This window comes from Ptychodera flava (assembly GCF_041260155.1).
Source record: "Ptychodera flava strain L36383 chromosome 23 unlocalized genomic scaffold, AS_Pfla_20210202 Scaffold_23__1_contigs__length_28996876_pilon, whole genome shotgun sequence".
NCBI classification, from domain to species: Eukaryota; Metazoa; Hemichordata; class Enteropneusta; family Ptychoderidae; genus Ptychodera; species Ptychodera flava.
Window position 1 is genome coordinate 4815425 of NW_027248277.1, and position 25565 is coordinate 4840989.

At 37.5% G+C, this 25565-nt stretch overlaps 2 protein-coding genes and 1 long non-coding RNA gene across 4 annotated transcripts in view; 1 reads left to right on the forward strand and 2 right to left on the reverse strand.

Annotated features, from left to right (window-relative positions):
• Positions 1-5320: 5320 nt before the first annotated feature.
• Positions 5321-25565, reverse strand: part of LOC139124030 (tripartite motif-containing protein 2-like) — a 40311-nt gene continuing 20066 nt past the window's right edge. The window contains exon 3 of the mRNA XM_070690166.1: positions 5321-7901. Within this exon, the coding sequence (XP_070546267.1) occupies positions 7054-7901 (848 nt within the window). The 3' untranslated portion in view covers positions 5321-7053. The remainder of the gene's footprint in view (positions 7902-25565) is intronic.
• Positions 6302-17014, forward strand: LOC139124036 (uncharacterized). Its single transcript, XR_011549840.1, has 7 exons — positions 6302-6429; positions 7500-7589; positions 9868-9949; positions 10937-11019; positions 13597-13680; positions 14031-14117; positions 16721-17014. It is a non-coding gene; the product is annotated as an uncharacterized lncRNA (long non-coding RNA).
• LOC139124011 (uncharacterized) lies at positions 18487-25531 on the reverse strand. Of its 2 annotated transcripts, XM_070690146.1 has the most exons (7): positions 25048-25182; positions 22215-22312; positions 21651-21798; positions 21403-21528; positions 20853-20972; positions 20596-20679; positions 18487-19038 (listed from the first exon to the last, which is right to left on the reverse strand). In XM_070690146.1, exons 2-7 carry the CDS (start codon positions 22240-22242, stop codon positions 18567-18569), a joined length of 978 nt encoding a protein of 325 aa, XP_070546247.1. In that variant the 5' UTR covers positions 22243-22312; positions 25048-25182; the 3' UTR covers positions 18487-18566. The 2 variants fall into 2 exon arrangements, with proteins under 2 accessions (XP_070546247.1, XP_070546246.1); XM_070690145.1 differs by lacking the exon at positions 22215-22312 and having other exon boundaries at positions 25048-25531.

The following is a 25565-nucleotide window of genomic DNA, read 5'->3' on the forward strand; positions in this document are numbered from 1 at the left end:
TGGTTGTTTAAAATTCATTTCAGTCTTTAAAAGTACACTGCCATTATCATTTTCCAGGATGCTTTCAATCCAAGGATTTGGACAAGTTTCATGTTCCTAGGCACACTTATGACAATTTTCTATTGAAAATCCAAACAAGAATTTGTAATCGGCTAAATGTGAAAATGATGAACAGAAAAATGAAAGAGTGAAAAGGAGTGATGAAAACGTCATTCATAATGTTGCAAAGGTTCTTGAAAACAGAAAGTACTTGGAAAGCCTATGTAGATGGACAGTCTGAATGTCACCTCTGAATCAACAGATGATACAACGGTAATTAGGACAGGTAAATCACTAAAAATCGGCAATCAGAGCAGGTAACTTTGAATTTTTATCTTTTTCTGTCTTTAAAGAACAATTTTATGTAATTGCCTGACAAGTTTCTTTCAGTAAATGGTCATATAATTATGGGCGTATTCTGCCCAGATTTACTTCACAAATCAATTTGAGGCAATATTGATGGAACTTTCTCTTAAACATTATGTGCAGTACAAGATCATATAATTTCCAATTTGACCCTAAAATAACAGGTTTTGTCAGAGTTGTTACTAAGCAGGACGTACAGTTTGTATTCAGGATATCTTGGCAATCGCCGAGCGTAAGTGAAAAGTTCATTGTAAAACAAAAGTAGTGGAAAGTATTTGACTCGTGAGGGCGCCCTTCTACCCATCCTGCTCTGCAATCCAATGGTCGCGCAAGTTTTACCGTCGTGACACTTCTAGGCCATCTTATTGTTTTCGTAAATCTAGACACCAGGAAAGAAACCCGTCTTTGAAGTTTGTAAAAACGAAAATTGAGGGAAAACACTTGTGTTCGGCTGTATATTTTGAATAATCTGTTCATTATATAAATTTAGTGCGCATTTCAACACTGTCGTGAATGAATCATCAACAGTTTAGTGTCATCTGAACTTCGCTCAGACCAGATCTCTCGAACCAAGCGAAATATGGGAGTAAGTTTATTCATGCTTTGTAGAAACTTTGATAATTGTAGACCCCAGGCTGTGCGCTAGTTCCTACTGTCGTGGGGTAGGGCCGCGCGGCGCTTCACAGTCAACACGACAGACGAAACTGGTGCTCGGCCATCGTCCGCCAGCACGGCTCGTTGGCCAGACAGGAGTCTTCAACTAACTATGGAAAGCATCCGGCTTCCCGAACAGCAGGCCTTGGTAAGCGAAGATGGTGCTCGGCACGAGGGCTAGGTTTAAAACCATGCGTTATTCGTCTTTATAATAGCTGCAAGCGAACCTTTATTACAAAGCTTTTGTTGTAAAGTATAAATACAATGTCTTTAATTTCAATTAAACGTCGGAACAGAAACGGTTGCGGTGTACAGTTTGTATGTATGTTCATCAAATAAAAACTTTCCTTTTATAAACAAAAATCTAAAAACAACTTGCAGAATCATATACGGACACTGCAATATTTTGACTAATATCACATTTGATCTTGTGTGCACAGTCGCTTGGTGGGCTATTCAGCTCTGGGACTATTCGCCCCATAGACGAGTGTACAGAGGTGTTTCTCGCTTCTGTACACTCGTCTATGGGTCAATAGTCCCAGAACTGAATAGCTCACCAAACGACTGTGTTGTGTGTAAACGAACCGTCACAGCAAAGACAGATACAAATGTTTAGTCGAGTCGTGCCGCACACGAGAGAAATTCGCTGAGCAAAATTCATTCAAGGCTGTTTACGCAGCATCGTTCACGTTTGCTCTGACATTCATTCATAAATCACATCAACTTGATACTTTGATACACTGTAAGTCATAGCTACCAATCAGAGAATTGGAGTCAGTCACGTGGACTTGTAAATTTGTATACATTGTAACTTTACATCTGTCAATCATGGTTTCAATCAGAATGTCTAGACACTCAATATTCACTGCATATAGGTCTGCATGGCATGGCTATGTGTTACCAGTGTTCCCGGCGATATACGGCCTCTCACCACATGTGGTGGGAGGCCGTATAACGTCGGTAACACACAGCCATGCCATGCAGAGCTAAGCTACAATCCATACAACGGTGAGTACCACTACACACAGTGTTACAGTACTGTAGAGCTGACTGGCGTGTCGGTATCTCAGTATCAAAATAAAATCTAACAACACAAATCTGAATTCTGCTCCAACATTTTTAAATTGTAAACATATACAGCTTTGCTTCTACTTTCCGTCATGTAACATACATGCGCCAGAGGCCACTGTGATCTCCTTGTAAACACGTCTACGACACTGATGACGTCACTGATTTAACTTCAAAAAATAAACTACTTGTAGAGTATTCAGTGCCGCCTAATCCCTGACTATCAACTACTCGTCTTCGCAGTGTCTTACTAACTTGACATCATTGCTTCTGCAAGACTCTGGCGGCAGATTTCCAGTGTACGCAGTGTTTGGAAAACACGTTTATACCTGATATGACCACAGTTGCGAGTGGAGTGATACGTACCAACCGCCGCGTACTATGCATATAATAATTGGAAGTTGGGAAACGGAATGGCCGTTTTACGCACCCCTCGCCGAGTTTGGAGGCCGATTTCCCTCACAATAAGCCTCAACTATATACTAAACCAGCATCGATGGCCTCCAATACATCTTAGAATTCATACCCACAAGCCCCTTTGCGTCAAAAACGACCTTCTGTCCGTTTTTGGGTGCGATTTCCGTGTTTTTTGACGTGATCGAACACTTTCATTCTACAGCTGTGGGCGGGGTCAGACCAGCCGCGCTGTGATTGGCTAATTTTTTCCGATCGACCCCATGATGACCTCTTGTTTTGATCGCTCACGGCCGGGTGGTTTCAATCGGGTTCGAACTCACAACGTATGGTATCTTGTCACCTAGCGGAGACATTAAAATTAGGCTATAGAAAGGGATTGCTGATAGGCATATTCGAGAAGACTGTTACAACCGTTACTCAAAAGCTACAACCACTGCGGGGCGAAACTATGCCCGAGTGTCTCATATTCTGCGAAGCATATTTTTACCTCAGAGCACTTTTTGGCCGGTTGCTAGTGACGACAGCGAACACATTGTATCAATTTATTTTCGATAGAATATCGATAGAAATCTGCTGGCGTATCGGCTCATGCGTTCAGGTCACGTCATGAATATGTCCACAATAACCCGTATATATTGACTTACATACCAATAGTACCAACGTATCCGTTGGTTTCTTGAACTTAAATTGAATCGTCGACACTCTTTACAGTTTTTGTGATGTGTTTATGTTTCAGCACATTTTGGTGCACATTGGCCAAGTTTTGCGCCTTTTTGGCTGGGAAGGTCATGCGAGTGAGCAAGACAACATAGTATCAATTTCCAATAAACGATATCGATCGATAACGTTCACCGCTCGATGACAGTGGACACTTTGCGCCCGTTCGCTTCCGTTCTGTTTATTTTTTCAAATTTACTGGAATTTTTATCGTTGATATTCGCCCAAATTTGGTCTACATTACAACAAATGACAGATATTTGGGGCGGAACAACTTATGAGACGCATACTGGTTAAAATGCGTCAATTTAAGACCCTTGTTCTGCATATGTACACGCCGTAAGATTGCCAAATTATGGACGGCAACAGTCCGTATATTTCAGTGATCGGAATAAAAAAATGCAAATAAAACATTTTCATGGAGAAATTCATCATTATTCATTCAATTTCATCATTATTCGTTCAAAATTGAGGAATTTGCACCGGCGAGAAGTGTGCAGTCTGTTCGGTGTATTATACGTCATTGTTTTCTATGGGAAATCAAGCCTATTTGCCGCGTTGTAAAATGAAAAATATATCTGAAAAAAACCCCCAAAAAACATTAATCTAATTTTTTCATTTCGCTTTAATTCTTAAAGTGTTTGAGATAACACAGCTGATGAAACTTTCGTTTTATTTTTTTGAGTTTCCCTCTTATTTTTATGAAATGACAAGTTAACGATCGTTTGGCTGTTGACTGTGTTTTTCACCTATTTGTGTATATGAATAATTATCGCATAGCTATTTTCAGATGCCAAAATGTCATAATTGAAAGGTCAACATATAAGGAAATTGAATCTGCAACGCTTTCATCAATATTAAACTATGCAGGGAGAAAATTTGGCGAAATTTTAAACATAGAGTTGAAGGCGGATTTGACTCTCTGTGATGTGCCCGTTATGATGTGTGGTGAAGACACTGAATCATGTACGGTGCTCACTGCGAATGTACTGTGATTATGGCTCTGTCGAGTTCTGAGACGTGAAGGTACATTACACCAACTGTTTTTTACTTGAGACTTCCCACTGTGTGGTTAAGTTGCCGCTCATCTGTGTTGATGTATCAACTTCGTTCGGTGTCTCTCGGCTGTCTGTTTTGTACAAGCATTCTAGTGAGTCTGCAGTGTTTTGTTGGTGTTTTTTTTTCTACACAGGATGTGTGTGTTTCGCAGTGGGACAAGCGTTGTGACAGGGAGGACGGCGCGCTTGGAATTAAAATCCTGAAATCGGCTCTATATACAAGACAGTGAAACAAAAATTACACATTACTATAAACGCAAACCACCAATCTATGGACGCGGACGATGTGTACGTGTGGAATTGCTTTCCCTTTACTATATTTATACAGGGTCATAGCACTATCGATTCGCCAGTGTCTCGCCATTTATTCCAAACAAAATAACTACAATGATCCTGTTATTCACCATATCGTAATATAAAACAACTTTGGTAGAGCAGATGTGAAGTAGCCTTCATTTCCTATATGAGTTCGAACCCGATTGAAACCACCGGGCCGTATTTATGCCTCAAACGAGCGATCAAAACAAGAGAGCTCATCATGGGGTCGATCGGAAAAAAATTAGCCAATCACAGCGCGGCTGGTCTGACCCCGCCCACAGCTGTAGAATGAAAGTGTTCGATCACGTCAAAAAACACGGAAATCGCACCCAAAAACGGACAGAAGGTCGTTTTTGACGCAAAGAGGCTTGTAGGTATGAATTCTAAGATGTATTGGAGGCCATCGATGCTGGTTTAGTATATAGTTGAGGCTTATTGTGAGGGAAATCGGCCTCCAAACTCGGCGAGGGGTGCGTAAAACGGCCATTCCGTTTCCCAACTTCCAATTATTATATGCATAGTACGCGGCGGCCGGTACGTATCACTCCACTCGCAACTGTGGATATGACCCCAATTAAACACTGATCTCATCAAAATCACAAGGAACGATCATGGCGAGTATAGGAATATTTGGCCGGTTTTTTTCGGAACAAAAAAGGAACAGAACATGCCGATAATAAAAGTTTAACGATTAAAACTATTTGACATTTATTTCAGATCTTTTAAAAAAATGATAATTGTACATAGATGTATAAAAATTAAAATCTGAACATACTCAAAATAAACCACTGTTTGTTTACATCCATTATTTTGTAAGATTATTAAAGACTTCCCATCAGACAAAAATATCGCCACTGCTACACTGTGGTACTAGTTCATTGTATTCAAACTATACAGCAAAATCTATAAAATACATTCAACTCTCTTCTAGGATTCAAAATACATTTAAAATTGTACTGGCTGACAGTGACAAATTAATCTACCGAACAGTCAGTCTATGCAACAATTTTCAAACAACTTATATCTTTATTGTTAATACCTTACTTTCCATCAGTAAACAGCACAACAATGCATTGAAAATAAATTTCATATGGTTTTGTAAATTACCAAATGTCTGAAAAATCCGAAGAAATATAAATGATATAAATATCAGTGTACAATGTCATCATATTGCTGTTGTAGATATCAAAATCACGAGGTGACGCTCACCTATTCCTGTACGTGTTGGTAAAAGTTGGATTGAAATCTAAAACAAAGATTTGTTCTCATGAGCGTCACGAGAAAGAAACGACAATGCCTTAAAATGGCGATCTACGCTGGTGTCACATTTCATGTTTGTTTACATCTTACACACGTCTACGTCTGTGATGTAAGCGTCCATAGTTACTGGTCTAAATTTTGATACAATGTTTCATACAGCATCAACCACTTTCCTAAGGACCACCGATAATTCTCACTGTAAAGATGTCTAGAGTCACTATTTACAACAAAAGTAGGAAAACAGCACACTGATACAGAACGAAAGCATTGTGAATATTTCAAAACTACCCTTGAAAAGTTTGTACAATTGGTACAACGAAGTAATGCCCTGAGTTGATCCAACTCGCGTGCCCCTCTCAACAAAGTGAGATCGACCTGGATACAACGCCCTCTACGTGCATTCCTGAACTTAGAATGGCGGTGATTGCTAAGGTTGAAGTCGTTGTTTATAAACCATAAATCGGAGTAATCTTCCTCCATCGGATGGAAATATCGACAGATTTCAACAAAATTAACATCATCAGATATGCAGGTATTTTATATCATCTTATTTTGCACACACAATTGATATTCCGCCCGATATTTATGGCGATGTGATGGAAGGTGTATCTGTACTATTACCTGTAAACAACCCATGGTCAAAACTGATCAAATTTTCAATAAAAATTTCACAAAATTTGTAAGATTCCTTCATCGGTATACAAAGGAAGTGAGCGACTGTATCTCTGAGATTGTCCGATCCAAAATTTCAATTTTAAAATGAAAAATAACGCCAATATTTAAATATCAACAAACATTTTTGACCAATGTTGTCATTGGGGTATGCCGTGTACAACGGCAGTCAAATACCTCCATGACAAAATTGGTCAAAATTGTTGATGATAAATCCACAAAACATCTCCGTTTTGGATTTCTAACATCCCTGAGATGAATCGACTGACAAAAATCACAGTTTTTGTCAACAACCATATTTCTAAATTTGTAAAAATAACCTTGCAATCAACTTGTTGCCATGACATCCTTGTCAACAATGCAGTCAAGTCAATGCAATGCGTTCAAAATTCAACGCTCACAAAATTATTCCTTTCAAAAAATTCCTCCAAATTCTGACATTTTGATGTCATGTAGACATACACTTCATGTTGGTGTATTTTATCTACTTGGAAAATACTTTGATTTGGTCACTGTTCCACTCTACAACACCAATTTTATCACCCATGACTGCAATGTACCAGGGTGATCTCACATTACCTTCCAACAGATTACAGATCCACTTTCCATCACATCGATATTTTAGGATTCTATCAGAGAAGTAGTTACAAACATAAACATTATCATCTTCATCCACAGCAATGTATCCAGTGTATCCCACAATGCTCCCTGATAGCTGACTTTGTCCGAATTGATGTAAAAAATTCAGGTCGCTGTCAAAACACTTGATGCATCGATTGCCACTGTCATAAACCATGATGACATTGTTGCTGTTTACAACCACAGACACCGGCCACTTGAATTGTCCTTGGCCTCTAATTTGACCATTGACTTCTGCTAGATATTCTCCACTTTGAGTGTACTTGACCAGTCTATCATCTCTGTCCTCAGGTCTTGTGATGTCCAGAGAGGTCAAACTCAAAGTGACCAAAACAAAGTCATCCATCAGAGCTATGTCACAGACTACTTTGATGTTTTCAGGTAGAGTAATTATTTGGATAATTTTACCATTTTCATCACAAACAACAATTTGTTTATTTGCATCATCAAGTATGAAATAGTGGTTGAAATGTGAGATGGCTACACTCAGTGGCCGGAATGGCTTTGCAAACTGACCATCAAAGCTTCCTATGACTTTGTCACAGGTATAATCTTTGTTCAATATCTGTACAATATTGTTACCACTGTCACACACCACAAGTTTATCACGGTGGAAGGCTAAACCTCTTGGACTCTTGAACTTTTGTCCTTGGTCTTGATGTTGACCATTGACCAATGTCATTGACCAGTCACCTGAAAGGTCAAAGGTCAAATCTGTGAAAATTATTGAATGCATTGTTGCACAGCTTACTTTTTGTTCTGCTGTAAAAAGAAACACTTTAATTCACATAATTTTTTCACTGCAACAGAATTTTTTTAAACTCACATAAATTCTTTGAAGTATAATGTTATTTTTTAAAACTTCTCCCTCAATTATTAGTCATTTTGCGAATTTACCATGGCAACATTTTCAACAGAAATAGGCAAAATCAGTATTTTTGTCATACATTTTTTATTTATTATACTAAATTTCCAATTCTTCCAATTTCACACATTTATTTTAAAGATGTTGCTATCATGTACCAAAATACGAAGTCCTTCACTTATTACTAGTAACCATGGCAACATGTTTTTGAGACAATTGCTCAAAATATTAATTTTTCCTGTAACTTTTGTATTTCATGTAGTAGGTCCAAAATTTTTTTGCAAAAGATCACAGCTTGTCATAAGCTTGTTTATTTTGTATTAATTCATTAGTATTGTCATGCATAACAAGTAACCATGGCAACATACATGTTCAAAATTTGCTTTTCTTCATATTCTGTTTTGCTGATGAAGTAAAATGAAAATTCTTTCACAAAAGTTGTAAGACATAAAAAAGCTTTCTCAGTGGTGCAATACATCAATATATATAACAACGGATTTTTTTTCATTTGCTCAAAATTACTATTTCCTAATAGCTTTGTTTGTAGTTGAAATTGAAAATCTCTGGTAAATATTGACATACTGTAGTTCACTTTTGTCATAAATTTTTAATTTCTTAAACTCAATTTCAAATTTTACAATATAGCACATTTGTTAATTTTTAAGATGTACTTATTATGTACCAAATTTGAATTCATACACGTATTACTGTAACCATGGCAACGTTTTCTTGATAACTATGCCCATAGTATTTATTTTTCTGTAACCTTTGTATTTCATGCAGTAGATCCAAATTGTTTTTGCAAAATTTCACAGTTGGACATTAGTTTGTTTGTTATGCATTAATGCATTAGTACAGTCATGCATAACAAGTAACCATGGCAACATAAATGGTCAAATTTGCTTTTCTCCATAACCCTCTTATGCTGTTGAAGTAAAATGAAAAATCTTTCATAAAAGTTGTAAGAGTGAGTTAAGCTTGTTCATGGTGTAGGAATATATTACTACACTAGAGTATTATTAGTCACCATGGCAACAGATTTTATTCCATTTGCTCAAATTATCATTGCCATATAACATGTTTTTTCAGTTGAAATAGAAATTCTGTTGGAAATATTCACTGACACATAATTTGAACTTTGTCAATGATATGCCAATGAATTGTTGAAACACTCATAGAATGTTTGGCCTGTATTTATGGCAATATTCTTTAATTATTGCTCAAAAAGTTTTATTTTGTCAACAAATTTTGAATTTGTGAACATTTTTAACAAAAATTCTGTAGTGTTCTCCTGCATTTTTGTGAGTGTAAATATAGGACTGAACTAAACTTTATGTTTGTGTACCAATACATAAATACACTTGTGTGCTACTGGTAACCATAGCAACAGTTTTAAACTATTTGTTTAAAATTTCATCATAACACTTTCTCATTAAAAGTAAAATGAAAATTCTCAAGTATGAATAGTTCTTAAACTGTTGTCAAATTCCAAATGATAACTTAATGAATTGATAGAGTCTTGGAATGTCTGTTTTCCATGGCAACAGTTTCATAATTGTAACTCAAAAATTCTTATTACCTTTTCATAACTTTTGGTGCTCCACCAGATGTTTGTGAGCTGAAGTCATTTTTTAATTTTCTAGTCATTTTGACCACTGACCATGAATATAGTTTTACTGGTAGACAGTAGTAATGTTATCAAAGTTCCTAGATCATTTACATATTACTATAACTTTAGTTAAAACACACACAAATATTGCATGGCATTCCATAATGTGATTTTCTTCCATTTAGTCATACAGATTTCAAATTTTCTGAGATATCTGCAGTCACAATTTTAGAGATCATTTAAATAATATGTGAAGACAGGCTCTTGGTAAGTAACTGTTCTTCTGAAAATCAATCAGTGATTTTGCAATATTTGACCTTCACACCATTTTATACCTATGTCCACATTTCTCCATTCCGGTGACATTTATTGTAAAATATCAGCCATCATATTATATGATAAACATCTAGTTTCTGTTACCCAAACTGCACTTTTGGCTCTCATCCGGCTGCCCCCACACAGTCTTAGGAAATCCCATTCAAAAATTACTGAGCAAGATGGTGCATTACGGACAAGAGCAATGCATCCTGGGAAGAACTGATCCATGATGTAATTATTATGTTTTTGAGACAAAATCATGTAAAATATAGCTTAAGCATGTTCAAGGTTATGCTAAAGTGGCTTTTGAAGTCCAGCCTTTGTAATTAAGTGTGAACTATGACTTATATCCTTGGTCCGTTGTATTCTACTTGTCTATAATAAACTGATCCAAGACATACAAGACATGGTTCATGCTCATACAAAAAAAGGGACTTCAAAAGCCACTTCTATGTTACCGTGAAGTTTTATTTTTTCTGTGACTTTGTGTCAAAATGTGATAATTAAAACATCGATCAGATGTTCCCTGGCCAGGATGCATGGCTCCAATCTGTATTACACCATCTTGCTCAGAAATTTTTGAATGGGATTTCCCCACACTGTATTGGGACAGCCAGATGAGAGTCCAGAAGTGCAGTCTGACCCTCTGGGTAACCTAGACTAGGTAAATGTTGAGATAACAACATACAATAAATGTTTTCAACTTTTGAGTGTTCCTGAGCTACATTTGCAAAAAACAAAATGGCTGCCACTCTCTGCCTAGATCTATAAATCTGCACTGTGTGAAGACAGTACAAACCCTTGAATGTTCTCAATGTCAGTATTTTATGAATTAATGTAGATTAATGTCATATGGAAAGATTAAGCTCATGCATTCCTAGCTTTGGCAGTTTAGATTCCTAATTTTTAACATGTTGTTTTCTTTTATTCTACCAGCAATAACTGAATAAAATGGTGAAAGTTTACAAGATGTCGAAGAGTGATCACTGCAGTGTGTGCAATGAGGTCAAAGTTCAGAGGTGAGAGTTTGACAAACACTCTCCTAGTTCAGTCAATTGTCCTTAGGTAGTGGTGTTTGTATCCAACACGGTTCAATGTGAACCACGAGGGGCAGTGATTGAGTGTTCATATGCTTCAACATAAAGTAAATTGTAGCAGCTTGTGTTTTGAAGTGTAAGAGAACACATGATACAAACAGGGCAATTCCCTCAGATTCAACTCTGGACCTGTCTCTGTTAAATCCACAGAACCTCATCATTGATTTGTATTTTAATCATGGTGATAACTGCTCCAGAATTCAAGCATTCCTATTGTAACCTTAAAATCGCTGTGAAGTCGCGTAACAGTAACTCTTGAAAGAAAGCTACTCTGTGGTTTCAAATCTGTAGTGAAAGGCAAACTAAGCCATCTACGATTGGATGCATCATGGAATTTTGATAAACCACGATATAGTCCACATTTATAAAATGTGCACTCTGACCTCAGGTCTGTCCCAGAATGCATCAATTCTGATAAAATGGGTTTTAACAAAATTCTTCCTACAGCTGATTACTGTTCATGACAGAGACAGGATTACTTGATCATCAAGGCAGATATTTATGAAATTCAAAACATGGTAGACTGTGTTTTCATTTGATTAGTATTGATACATGTAATAATGATTACTTTCCTGAGTCAGTGTGTTCATTACAGCTGTATTGCATGGACTCAAAGTGACTTTCTTGTCGGTCTGTTACACCCTGACAAAATGATAGTGTCCAGTTTAAACACTAGGCCTTTGTCAATGACAAAGGTCTGTCAATAGTTGTTATTGTCCATGAAATCAAATCACAACTGTCTCTGATAGTGAACTGCTGGTCACCATGGTGTTTACATATTTATGTAAACAACTGATGCACAGCGTTCTCACCAGGCCGCAATGCCGCGACATCCTCGCGTATTTTTCTGTTTTGTCGCGGATTTCTTTGGCGTGCGCGCCAATAGTGGCGCGCCTTTGAAATTATAAACATTCGTGGTGCCAGCCGTACGGCCGGCCGGCCATACCATACAGCCAAAACTTTTCACCATGGACGTAAATGATTGACGCGAGTAATTACACTTCCTGGTTGAAACCGAGGCAATCTGGAGGCAATACCCGTCAGAGGGCGTACTTAAGCCACAGTCACTTGTGATTCGATACATGATGGCAGATGTGTGGATGCATTATCATTACGTATACCACACAGCGGCCGTCGTGTATTGAACCACACGAGACTGTGGTAGTCTGATGCACTGGACGTGTTCGCCTTGCATGCATACCGGTAGATGTCCACGGAATTCGCGGAAGCTGGAGGCGTCATGGGCACGATAAATATTTTCATAGGCTACGACAACAATAATCCGAACTACGAAAACACAAGAATTTAAAGCTTGTATATCCCTAAGGAATTACATGAACATTTTTCGAAAACAACGAACTCGAAGCTGGTAGCATTATACTGTGAGTTCCGCATGTCAACCAGGGTCTTGACGGGAACGACGTTATAGTGTTCGTGCCGTTGAGATTCAGTGAATTTTTGTTCTCGAAAATAACGCAACTTTGTCTGAGATAGTTTTTAGGTCTTTGCCATGTTTGGAATCGTGTATAAACTTCGCGGGAGATACGTGTTGTGTGATGTTATCAGGCATTTGCTCCGTTCCTCGCCCACGCGACCTAGTACCCACGACTGGAAATGATCGACAACGGCCCACTGCCGATGGATAATATTATTCCAAAAGTAGTTCAGAGGTTTTAATGTGGAATAGTTGGGGGAAAGTTCTCTTATTATGCAAAAATTATCAATTCTTGGCTTGCGCATGTGATAAGTATATTATTCCAGGCGAACTTATACGTGAGAACATGGACGTCTTTTTTCCATGCTTCAATCAATTGACAAAATTTGTAGCCTTGGCTGGTGACCAAAATTTCACGTCAAAAGTTGATGATTGTTTACAAACATCATAGGGATATGTTTCCTGATCTAAATAAATGCTGACTTGGCCTGTTCCTTCTGCTGGTTGTGAAAGGGGGTTTAGTGTGCGAAAAAAAAGGAACTAATGACAGGAATCAACTGGGAGCTGAACGGCTGGACAGCAACTACTGTTATTGTAGAGGGCCCTGAAATGGACTTTCACACTGGAAAGAACGAAAGTCCCATAGACTTTTCATTAAAAGGCACTGATATTCATATCAGTTGATATTTTCACCGAATGTTTACAAAAAGTTGTTAAGTTGAATGAGTTGTTGAGTCCTTTATTTTTTCCATGCATAGAATAAGGTTCGTATTTGCAGTTTTACTTTTTTAACATATTTATATATTGTCTCACAAAAATCATCCGTTGTCCCGCTTTTTTTTGGTCAGCGGGACAAAATGTCCCACAAAATTTTTTTTCTGGTGAGAACACTGGATGCGTACAATCAGCTCTCTGAATGGTGCAAAAAAACCTAGAGAAGTCACAAATACAACACCTTCAATGAAAGCGGCCACTCTGATCACAGATCTGTCCATAAGTGCATCAATTCTGATAAAACAAGGTACCAGGTACTATATACTACTTCTTTACATTTTTTCTGTCAGATTTTTGCTGATACAGAATACCACAGTAAAAGTCTGCAAGACTTCAAATTACATTGTTCTGTGATGTTAAAAGTTCAAACATGAGTGAGTATATCAAAATTTGGATTTTCATAAGTTACCATTCCTAGCATGAATGCAGGTATGGCATGACATCAATGACCTAAAAAAGTTAATGTGAACTGTAGTCAACAATCTATGCCAATACATAGTTTATGTCCTTGCCTTTGTGTAAGGACGAAGGAGTACTTGTAGCTATAAGTGTCAGTTCAAGTTGTACATGTCATAGTTATTGATGTACTAAACACAGAAGTAGGAAAACTCTCATAATATCAGGATCTGATATGAATTAATTCATAGATGCTTTTCTGTATTGAATGGATACACATTTGTGAGGAATTTGATGACAGTTTTATAATGTTTCTGTTGTTTTGTAGATTGTGACACAGTTGGCTGATATAATGTGAAAGTTTCCAGGACTTCAAAGGATGATTTCCTAAGTACCTCATTGTGTCAACACTTTGGTGAGTAAATCAAAAACACCTTGTTTTTACATTAACGTAGCTGCGGTAACGCGAATTTTCATACTGGCGCATCGTATCTGCGCGCCGCGAAAGAAACGTTCTTTCTGCGAGCGTTCTTTCCGGAAGTGGTCTTTTTGTCGCGATATAGCATACAATTACTTTGAGGTGCGACTTTCAAATCTGGTTTGTCAAAACATTTGACACCAAGATAACAAACTTTGTGTAACAGGCCCGTTTAAGTGTGACAAATGTGGGATTATTTGCAGTATTTAAGTGAACTAAACTTTTTTTAATACCTATTAAACAAATTTCGAATATATTATACTAAAAAGGGATCTGTCGCTAGAGGGCGCTTCAGTGTAGCATTTTTGTATTAAAAATGCCCATATCTTAAAAATTTGTGCGGTGACCCCCATTTTTTTCGTTTGATTCAAAGTCTGTATATTGTTGGGCTTAATGTATGCAGTTTAAAACATCCTTTGTCAATGACAGTGGTCTGTCAATAGTTGTTATTGTCCCTGAAATCAAAATCACAACTGTCTCTGATAACTATATAGTGAACTGCTAGTAACCATGGTGTTTACAAATTTATGTAAACAACTGATGCATACAATCAGCTCTCTGAATGGTGCAAAAAACCTAAAGAAGTCACAAATACAACACCTTCAATGAAAGCGGCCACTCTGATCACAGATCTATCCATAAGTGCATCAATTCTGATAAAACAAGGTACCAGGTACTATATACTACTTCTTTTTCTGTCAGATTTTTGCTGATACAGAATACCACAGTGAAAGTCTGCAAGACTTCAAATTACATTGTTCTGTGATGTTAAAAGTTCAAACATGAGTGAGTATATCAAAATTTGGATTTTCATAAGTTACCATTCCTAGCATGAATGCAGGCATGGCATGACATCAATGACCTAAATAATGTGAACTGTAGTCAACAATCTATGCCAATACATAGTTTATGTCCTTGCCTTTGTGTAGGACGAAGTATGGCTGATGTCTAGATTTCGTTTGTATGCGATGATCGGCCTTTTTCTACGTGTTCCAAGTTCCACACAGTGCTTATGGGCTATCTTTTATTGTGAACACTAGTGTGTTCTTTGTCAATTCGTTGGCTCCAATTAGGTACTTTGTTTGTGATGTTATTTTAGAGATTTTCTGTTGCTATCTCATGTGTGGGCAGTGTTGTTTTATAAATATTCATGAGCCATAATGCATATTCATGATAATGTTTGACGCCCATGCCTTAACCTACTTGCGTACTGAACACAGAAGTAGGAAAACTCTCATAATATCAGGATCTGATATGAATTAATCCTAGATGCTTTTCTTTATTGAATGGATACACATTTGTGAGGAATTTTTCCAAGGGATTTGATGACAGTTTTATAATGTTTCTGTTGTTTTATAGATTGTGACACAGTTGGCTGATATAAGTACCTCATTGTGTCAACACTTTGGTGAGTAAATCAAAAACACCTTGTTTTTACATTAAGTAGATTTTTTCCCATCATGCAACTCCAAAGATTTTAGGGAGTGCTTTGTATGTCTTAGAAGAAGATAATTAATGTAAGGTACAACCTGAAAAGCAATCTATGATAGCAAACTTGGAGTCCATTCTCCGGGACACTGTGCTTTTCAAATGAATTGGCAGTGCAAGGGACTAGGGCTGGTCTGACCCCCTGGGAAGGGGGTTCTCCCAATATTTTGATATGGGGATATGCCACCCAAATTGAAAATATCTACCCATAAAAAATAAGAAAAATATGACCCATTGTTAGGGATATTTTTGACAAATTGGGGGAATTTGTAGGTATTATTTTGCTGCATTTGAAGCTGTCTTGTTACTGACCCAGAATAATGGATTTCTGGATGAAGAGTTCCATTCAGACGGCACATACCCATACACATTTTCATGGGAATGTGAAATAATAAGGAAGTCATTATGACCACAACATCAATGATTTATCCCTGAAAAGCTAAACATTGAATTTCAATTTTCTATGAAGAGTGATATTAAATAAGCTTTGACTTAAAAAGAGAAAACTTGCCTCAAAAATCGGTATATTTATTTTGATTTCTTCTTGCCAAAGAAAACTGAAAGCATCAATATTCCCTGACAAGTTGTAAACCAGTGTGATTGGTATTGGACAAACAGTTTCAAGGAAGCATTTGTTTGAAGAAAATTGAGCAGAAAATGAGAAGAAGAACCTAAAAAAGTTAAATAAACAAATTTTATGCTAATTTATTCATAACCAACTTTCACTCAAAAATTGATGATTGGTAAGGGAGGGTTACTCACAAAATGATAAACAAACTAGGGGGTACCCAAACATTTGTACATGAGACAGTAATGTTCTATGTATATCAAATGGTAAACAAACTAGGGGGTACCCAAACATTTGTACATGAGACAGTAATGTTCTATGTATATCAAATGATGTTACTTTAACATCAAATTTTAAAAGTTCTGTATGAGGAGGGGGAGACCCCCTAGGATCCTTGGAAATGCCTTCCCAATAACCTGGTATCTAAAATGTAGTGACTACAAAACTGCATCTGGCTTCAAACTGTCCCTGTAATTTCTTGTAGTGATACCTTAGTTGCATCTCACTGCTAGAAGATACTGGATGAGTTTAAACTGGTACAAATTGAGCATCCATTTAAAATGTATAAATGTATGTTTGATGCACAACTTTAACCCTATCCCGCCAGGCAGTATTACTTTCATTATATGCCAAATCAGGAAAAGGCCGTATAAATATTGAGTATTTTCAACTACCTGGGATGGTATGCCATAGCAATGGTATGCCATAGAAACTGGTAGTCAATGAAAACCATGTTCCATAGTATCTAGGCCTTCAGGGGCCTTCAAAGTCTTCAAAGGTAAAGTCTTTATTCAAATACAGCAAATACGAATGAGTATGCCTAAATGGCTTTAACCAACTTGACCTGATAGTAATTTCATTGGCAGGATAAGAATTGTACAGTCAAATCTGTCATAGTGGTCACCCTTGCAGAGCTGCGGTAAGTGCATTGTGGCACCTTGTGGCAAAGACCCACTACAGAACAGCCACCTTATTTATGTGGTCATGCTCCAATGGGTCTACTCCGGAATAAGGATGAACTGTGTTATACAGACTCAGCACACCCAAGAAATCATGTTATGGCGCAACAAACAAACCAACGGGTGTACAAATGCAATGAAAATACACAAACTTCTTCCCACGTTTGCGCACATGGGCTTTTTTGTACTGTGGTCCATTAGAATTCTGGGTTAAACCTATTTGGTACACAACCTGCCATGCTGTAAGGTAGCATATCTGACTCTACATGTCCTCTTTCAAATAATGCCAATACGGTAGATTAAAAAAGATATGTACACTTTTACTGATTTTTACCTGCATCCTGACATGCTTGTAAAATGATTTTAAAGAGAAACTTACATGATCTTGAATTACATGCATTTGCTATTTTTTTCTAAATTCATTACTAAGCATACCACCTTTCTGTATCATGGTTCAAACATGGTTAAACATGGTTGAAACATGTTTAGACATGGTCAATAACCATGTTTGAACATGGTCTTGACCATGGTCAAACATGGTTGACCATAGTTGGGCTATGGCACCACGGCCAGACCATGGTCAAACATTGATCAGTCTGAGACCATGGTCAAGCTAAAACATGATGACCATGGTTGATATTGGCAATGTTAGACCATGGTCAACCATGGTTAAAGACAGGCCTAAGGTAGGGCATGATCATGTTAGACCATGGTCAAACATGGTTGAAAGCAGCAGCATGATCATGTTAGAACATTGTCAAACATGGTTGAAGATTAGAAAGTGGGCATGATCATGGTAGACCATGATCAAACATGGTCGAAACGCGAACGGATCAGAAAGGGGACACGACCATGATAGACCATGGTCAATCATGTTCTCAGCTGGGTGGTGACCATGGTCAAACATGATTTGATATGGTTACAACCATGGTTAACCATGGCCAAACATGGCCAGAAAAAATCCTAAAATCCTTCAAAACAGGGATGTTCGAACCATTTTAAGCATGGCTGGGCAGTTACATACCTGATGGTTTTCAGTTAAATTAATTTCATTTGTAAGCACCGAAGCCTTTAAATAGCTGTCACCTTTAAAATTGTCAGGTTAATTTTTAGCTCTTTGTAACATACCGGTATTCTTCTGTATATCACTCCTTAAATCTCATCAAAATAGCTCTAGTTTACACCTTTTGCAGTTGCATGTTGAACGATCAACAGTATCTCTAAAGAGAATGTTTCATGGACAGATAATTCCTTGTATTTTTTAAAACACAACACAGACATCATCATCATCAACTATGAATTATAACTTTTTATTGCAGATCATGTTAATCATACAGATACAATAGCAACAAGAACAACACTTCTATGAATTTACAAAGCCTGTTTGCCTTTCTCGACGAACCGTTTAGAAATTTTTTTTTGAACTGCATGAATTCGATGGGTAATTTCAGAGAGTGACACTGGCTTTGGAGATGTCTTTTGGACTACATGCAAGAGCATACCATACCTTGACTGATCAAATTTTGGCTTTGCTCCTGTTTTGCTGTTAGGGGCTTTACCTGATACAGAGTGCTTTAGTATCTCATCATCCGTAAACAACATGGTCATCAATTTGAATACACGATCAAAAAGAGAGGAAGAGTGTTCGCCTATATCCATGAGTCTGGCTTTAGAGTGGCCATTGTAAAGGGTGATTTCCTCTTCACTTGCACTGTCTCCGGGACTTGTTGGCAAAGATGGGCCCTTTCTCATCCTTTTCTTAATCTTCATTAACTCACTCTCTATCATCTGCATCTTCTCGTCAAACTCTGCCTTTGATACACAATCTTTGTGCTCCACATCCCTGAAAGTAAATATCACAAGAAAACATGTATTACAAAATCTTTGATTGAACATTGAAATATTGCTATAGTTTTGTTTATTTATGTGGCAAGTACAGGCCTAGGTAAGAAATATTAGCAAAGCGTACGGTCCATATCGTCAGGATGGAATTCTAGATAGCTAAGCTATGAAGTCCCACCTATGAGATGTAAAACACAGATAGTTGATGACAAAAGCTAGGTTGTCAAGACGCAATTTTGACGATTTTTCCCGTCATACATGGCGTATCAACATGGCGGCCAAGGATAACGTCGATGCGAAGGCAGCAGTCGTGGTAAGTTTTTACTGTTATTTTTAGTTTTTGAAGTGAGAAATCGTGAAAAAATGTATCGCCTTCCGGGTCAAATATCATGGAAAATGCCCTCGTGAAGTATTTTTGTCGAACGTTTGGTATTTTTAGAGAAGATAGATGTTAATTGCGGACTGCTGGGGTCTGCTAAGCAGATCTGTGCGATATCCATAGAAAACCACGTGCGTATCAGTACAAGTATGGTACACGGTATGGTACAAGGCTTTATACCAACTCATTAGTCTCGTTGACTTGGTCGTATACAACATGCGACTTCTACCATCTGATCTTTGAGATTACCGAATGTGCAGGGTCTACCTTATTAAATGGTACTCATGCAAAGTTTGCTCTATTTCCTATTAGTATTTGCAAATCGCACAGATCTGCTGGTAGACCCACAGCAGTCCGCAATTAACATCTATCTTCTCTAAAAATACCAAACGTTCGACAAAAATACTTCACGAGGGCATTTCCATGATATTTGACCCGGAAGGCGATACATTTTTTCACGATTTCTCACTTCAAAACATAAAAATAATGGTAAAAACTTACCACGACTGCTGCCTTCGCATCGACGTTATCCTAGGCCGCCATGTTGAAACGCCATGTATGACGGGAAAAATCGTCAAAATTGCGTCTTGACAACCTAGCTTTTGTCATCAACTATCTGTGTTTTACATCTCATAGGTGGGACTTCGTAGCTTAGCTATCTAGAATTCCATCCTGACGATATGGACCGTACGCTTTGCTAATATTTCTTACCTAGGCCTGAAGTATACCTTATTAACATCAATCTAATCAGTTTCATTGAAAATCATTAGCTGTTTTCAGGAAACATAGACTATGTGATGAAACTTTGGGAGCACACTATATTTTTTTACAGGCCTTATAATAAGGCAATAATGTACCCCTGCCAGCATTATTGCTGTTATTTTATAGTTTTGGCAATGTCAGTGAAATTGTAGAAGTCAGAAAACAACTAGGACTGCAACGTTGGAAAGAAAACGTCAGAAATAATCTGAGGGTAAGAAATGACAAAATTTACTTGTATTGACAAAGCTATCATATAGAAGCTGATATTTGACCCAAGAGTCCTATTGATAGAAAACAGTTTTTAGTGTACCAAGGCAAAGACGGAAAAGCAGATTGTGGCAAAGTAAAATTGGTTTTCTTTGTGATTGAATTTATTTATGATAGGAAGTCTGACAGTCACATTTTATGAAACTTTACCTGTATGTTCCAGGCAGGCTTGTGTTGTCGATAGCATCTTCCTGATTGATGGACTCATCACTTGATAATTCCATTAGGTCAATACTGTAAGAAAGTAACGAGGAAATAGAAGGTAAAACACAGTCTGATGCGCTATGAGTGAGTGAACGTTTATCCACTTGTGAAAAATTCAGAAGATTAGCTAAATACAATCTAGTTCCAGAAAGTATGTTAATGCGCGGTCATATAAATCTTAGATAAGATAATTGTAAACTTACCTGTTATTTAGACTGGATGAAAAAGACTGTTTCTGCCCTGCAGTTTTTTCCCCTGGAGTATCATTTGGTACACTTTGGTTATTTTCGTCCCGAGTATCAGCTTGTGGCACAGCAGTAGAGCTACATAGACAGAGAGAAAGCTGGCATTTATAAATGTTCCAACATTTCATGAGCACAATGCTATACCTCTGCAGTACCATAGCTGACAAAAGAAAACATTGTACAACATAATGCACAAGGCGAAGGAAGTACAAGCACAAAGTTTACTTGAGTCAAATGTCACCGGCCAGAGGGAGGTACATTATTGCTATTAGTTATGGCAATGCCAATGCCAGGGAAGTTGGAGACGTAGAAAACATCTGAGGTCATAATGCTGGATAATTAGATACATTATCAGTAATAATCTGAGTAATGACATCACAAAATTACCTGGTATTGACAAAGCTATAATATACTATGTAATGCAGAAACCACACCAATAAAAACAATCTGCATCCCTTTTCTGTAAGAAAGACGTCAGTGTGTTAGATAAGGTTATTTGCAAGCTTACCTTTCCTTTTTCCTGGACAATAAAGGCTGACTCTGCCCTGCAGTTTTTTTGCTTGCCATAGTATTTGGTACTTGTACACCTTGGTTATTTCGCTCCTCAGTATCTCCTTGTTCCACTGCAACAGAGCTACAAAGGAGTGAAAGTTGACATATATGAATGAACTAATATTTTTATCAGAAAAATTTTAAGGCTTGAAAAATAAAATTTAACAAATTGTCTCCTTATAAATAAGAAAATAAGCAACTCACTTTGAGCCATTAGTATTACTTGAACGTGGGCTTAGCATTGCTCTGGCCTTTTTCAGAAGTGGCTCTGGTGATTGGTGGCTGCTTTTAGAATAAGCACTGCTGGTATGTGGGCGCTTCACCAAGTTTCTGCACAACTGTTGTCTCTCTTCTGCAGCAAACAAAAGTTATAGACATTGTTAAATGTTATCTTCAACATGGTGAACTATTTACTGAAAATCCCTAGTGTCAGGCATTTTCTGATAGTCCATGGGTGAAAAAGCATGATAGAGAAGAATTTCACATTACACTTGACACCATGTACAGCGCTTGTCATTCAAGTTTTGTTTCATCATTCAACACACACATTTCTTCTTTAATACATTCTAAGGTTTACAGATCAACACAAACACCCGACCGAAATACAACAAATCCAAAGATGCATGACATGTGTTCATTTTTTTTTTTGAAACAAACAAAGTGCTGCACAGTGCCATTGTATGCCAATTAATGGTGCATAATATTACACACTAGCAGTCATGAATGTCATCTGAACAGAATTAATAAACCAATGGTTCATTGTCATACCTTCATATATTGCCTTGGAGTAATCCATCGAAAGAACACGCAATACTCTGGGGAGAACAACTTCTGTCCGTCGAAAGGCAACCAAAAGTAATCACCGTCTATTGATAGTTCCCGGAAAACAACGAAATTGGTGGTGATACAGCAACTGGTTTTGTGGATCATATGTACAAAGGGAGTTTCAATCGGCAGCAACAGTAGGATTCACGACGGGGACATTTGCATGTAGTTTTTTGCAAAACCAGTTCATCAACTCCCCCTACAAACTAATTTGCAATGGGCGACAGTGAATGTTACTGGATGTTGACCTTGAGTTAATGAGAAGCAGGTAAAACTAATAAGCCATCCGTGACAACTAAAAAGCAATCCTTCAGCAACACTCCGGTTCAATACACATGTAGTTTTTGTCATTTCCATAAAGACTAGCCTCAGTATTTCCAATAAAAAATTACATCCATACAAGCCTCAAACTCAAATGACAAGCACTGTACATATGAATAGGAAAGCCCACCATCATCCCCAGGGACATTGTATTGCCCTCTACACCTGTGGGTGGGGATTTCAAGCTTGCATATTTGGTATTGCGATTGACGAAGGCAGCTGCCCCAGGTTTGTTACGAACAAGCGTGTAAGTTAATATTAATACACAGCATGATTATTATTCTTCTCAAACAGATGATAAGGCCAAAAAAAAATTGTGCTGTCCGATTACATGGTTTTCAAAAATAGGGTAGGTAGGTAGGGAAATTATTTTTTCATTTTTTTTTTATTTCTCAATGGGGATTTTGTATGCTTTCAAACAAACTACCAGTGAACAATTTCCTCATGAAATGCACTCAAATTGAATACCAATTCATTAAAGTAAAATATTCATCATTAGAATTGAAGTGTGTGGTTTATTAGACTGCCAATTACAATTCTTTGACAGGAAAGTGAACTGTTTATCCACAGGTAAGTCTGACTTGTAAGAACTGACACAACACAATATTTACTGTCATCAATGCAGTGTTTCATCTAGGATACTATACAAAGGGGGATTGCTCCCCGCTCCTGGAATTTTTCAGGGGGATTTTAAAATTTTGGGGGGATTTAACTGAAACATTTAAGGACATCTTATGTAAGTTTTAATGTTGCAGTGATGTCACTTGTGATATACATACTACAAGCCATAAATCACTTGCTTACACAATCCAAGCTGCTGGCTCCAAACACCATCCTCTATAAGATTTTTTCAAAAGTCAACAAATTTGGGTGTCACTGTTGTGAATGTATAGGGCTTCCAAGAGTGGCGGACGGCTCATTAATATTCATAAGCTTTAATATCCCTAAAAATTGTAGCATATTCCCTCATGCTTAAATATTCTGTGTTTGTTTGCACATATTCTGTAAGTTTGCTTTCATAGGGCTTAATGTACATTCAAACATCAAAATTAACAACAGCCAGCCATTCCCATTGTACCTTCAAGGGATTTTTTCATTTTTTACTGAACTGTCTGCACTACACAAGCCAAGAAAAAATCTATTGTAGCTATAAAAAAATTGTTTTGTAGCTTCTGAAAAAAAATAATGTGCTTGTTTGTCACGTTTTTACTGTGCGTATATTATCCCTCACCACTGTAAGTATGGATCAACATTGCCCTTTGCAAACCAGTGAGCTGTGTTTTTGTAGTGACCTAGCTGGTCTTGTAGTTTTGTGCGCAGACTCAGTAGAGCTAAAACGAACAACTTAGAGGGTCAGATCCCTTGTTTTGACTTGAATGCGGAGTTGAGTTTTTCTCGATGTCATATTTGCTCCAGTTGCTTTTTTCAGTCATTTTAGAACAGGGAAAATAACAAACAGAAAGGTTGGTTGTCACCGACAGTTAATTTTAGGGTTTATTTGCTCTGAAAAAATGAGTCAGTGTCTGTTCACTTAATTCAAAAACCGGGCCCATTGACACCAAAGCTTGCTTCAATGCTTATGCAGTCTGCACTGGGCACGTTTCTGTACCAGTAAAGTCCAATATTAAGTCCAATTTTTCGTGTCAATTTTGCTATCGGAATTATTTTCAGTGTTATGGACATTCATATGATGCACAAAACCTTCAGTTTGTCTCCTTTTCTCGATCGTGCAGAGATGATGTGACACAGAAACCTTATCGGGCTAGGGCAATGAACTTTTGTGAACGTAAATCTCAACTGACTGATAGGCTTTCATATGCAAAATCAGCGTACGGAAATGTACATGTGGTATTGTTTCAACAACATTTTATGTAGATCAAAAAGTATCAAAATCGAACTAAAATTAGTTTCATGCGTTTCGCGCTTTTTCATATAATTATTTATACTTGCGGGTTTAAGAAGCTCTAAAAAGTCTAGGGTCGGGGGGATAAAATTGGGGTAGGTCGGGTAATCGGAACAGCACATATTTTTATTTTGGCCTAAAACTGAAGCTAGAAGTAGATCAAGCAACTTCACTTAACCCCCCCCCCCCCCCCCCCTGAAAAGGGACTGCCCGCATAACGGTCGCACCTTCCTTTTGTAACATTTTTGCGCTCAACTACCATGAGAGTAGCTGGAAAACATTTTCGAAAGATGAAACGAATTTTTTCACCTGTCGATACATTATGTAATGGCATTAGGATTATTCGTTATCTATTACTACTAGCGTGTTCATTAACTTGTCCGAGCAATTTCAACATCTTTGTGAAAACTGCACAGTTCACCACAGGACTCTTTCTTGAAAAACAGTTTTGACATACACCTGAATTCTGTTCTTGAAAACTGCGATGTCAACTTGATCTAATACTTCACAACTGCAAACTTCATCGACTTATAACAATTCTTTATAACTTACCACCAAGCTCTAAGATAACGCCCGAATACAATCCAGGAAAGCCTCGACATCTTGCCTTGTCGACCTTGTCGCCGATGGAATACTGTGAGTGAGGTTTCCGAGGTTCCTTAATGTCGTCTAAAGAAACGACAGAGCACTCTTCTTCCTCATCCCATGAAATTGTTGCATATTTCATCATCGCCGGGTACAGTTACAAACTGCAAAACGTTCACGATTTCAAGTGCGAAGCAAGGACAATTTTTTTCTTCCAGTAATCTTGCCGTATCACTGTGATTTGCTACTGTTACCTACACTTGTTGCACAAAATAGTTCAAGGATAAGAGAGCTTAGGTCGGTCTGTGTCATGACCATATTGAATTTCAAATAAAAGTCCAGTGTGGAGGAAATTTTCCGCGATATTAAAAACATCAAACACTTCATCAGATCTTATAAAATCGCTATTTTACGTTTCAAATAAATAATAAATAAAACTGATATGTGACCTCTTTACTAATTACTTTTATAGTCTTGCGCTCGAA

Coding starts and splice junctions, on each gene's coding strand:
- LOC139124011 (XM_070690145.1), bottom strand. CDS start 25,225: ATGATGAAATATGCAACAATTTCATGGGATGAGGAAGAAGAGTGCTCT. Junction 21,799..25,047: donor CGTTATCTTAGAGCTTGGTG/GTAAGTTATAAA, acceptor TGTTTGCTGCAG/AAGAGAGACAACAGTTGTGC. Junction 19,039..20,595: donor AGCCTGCCTGGAACATACAG/GTAAAGTTTCAT, acceptor ATTTACTTTCAG/GGATGTGGAGCACAAAGATT.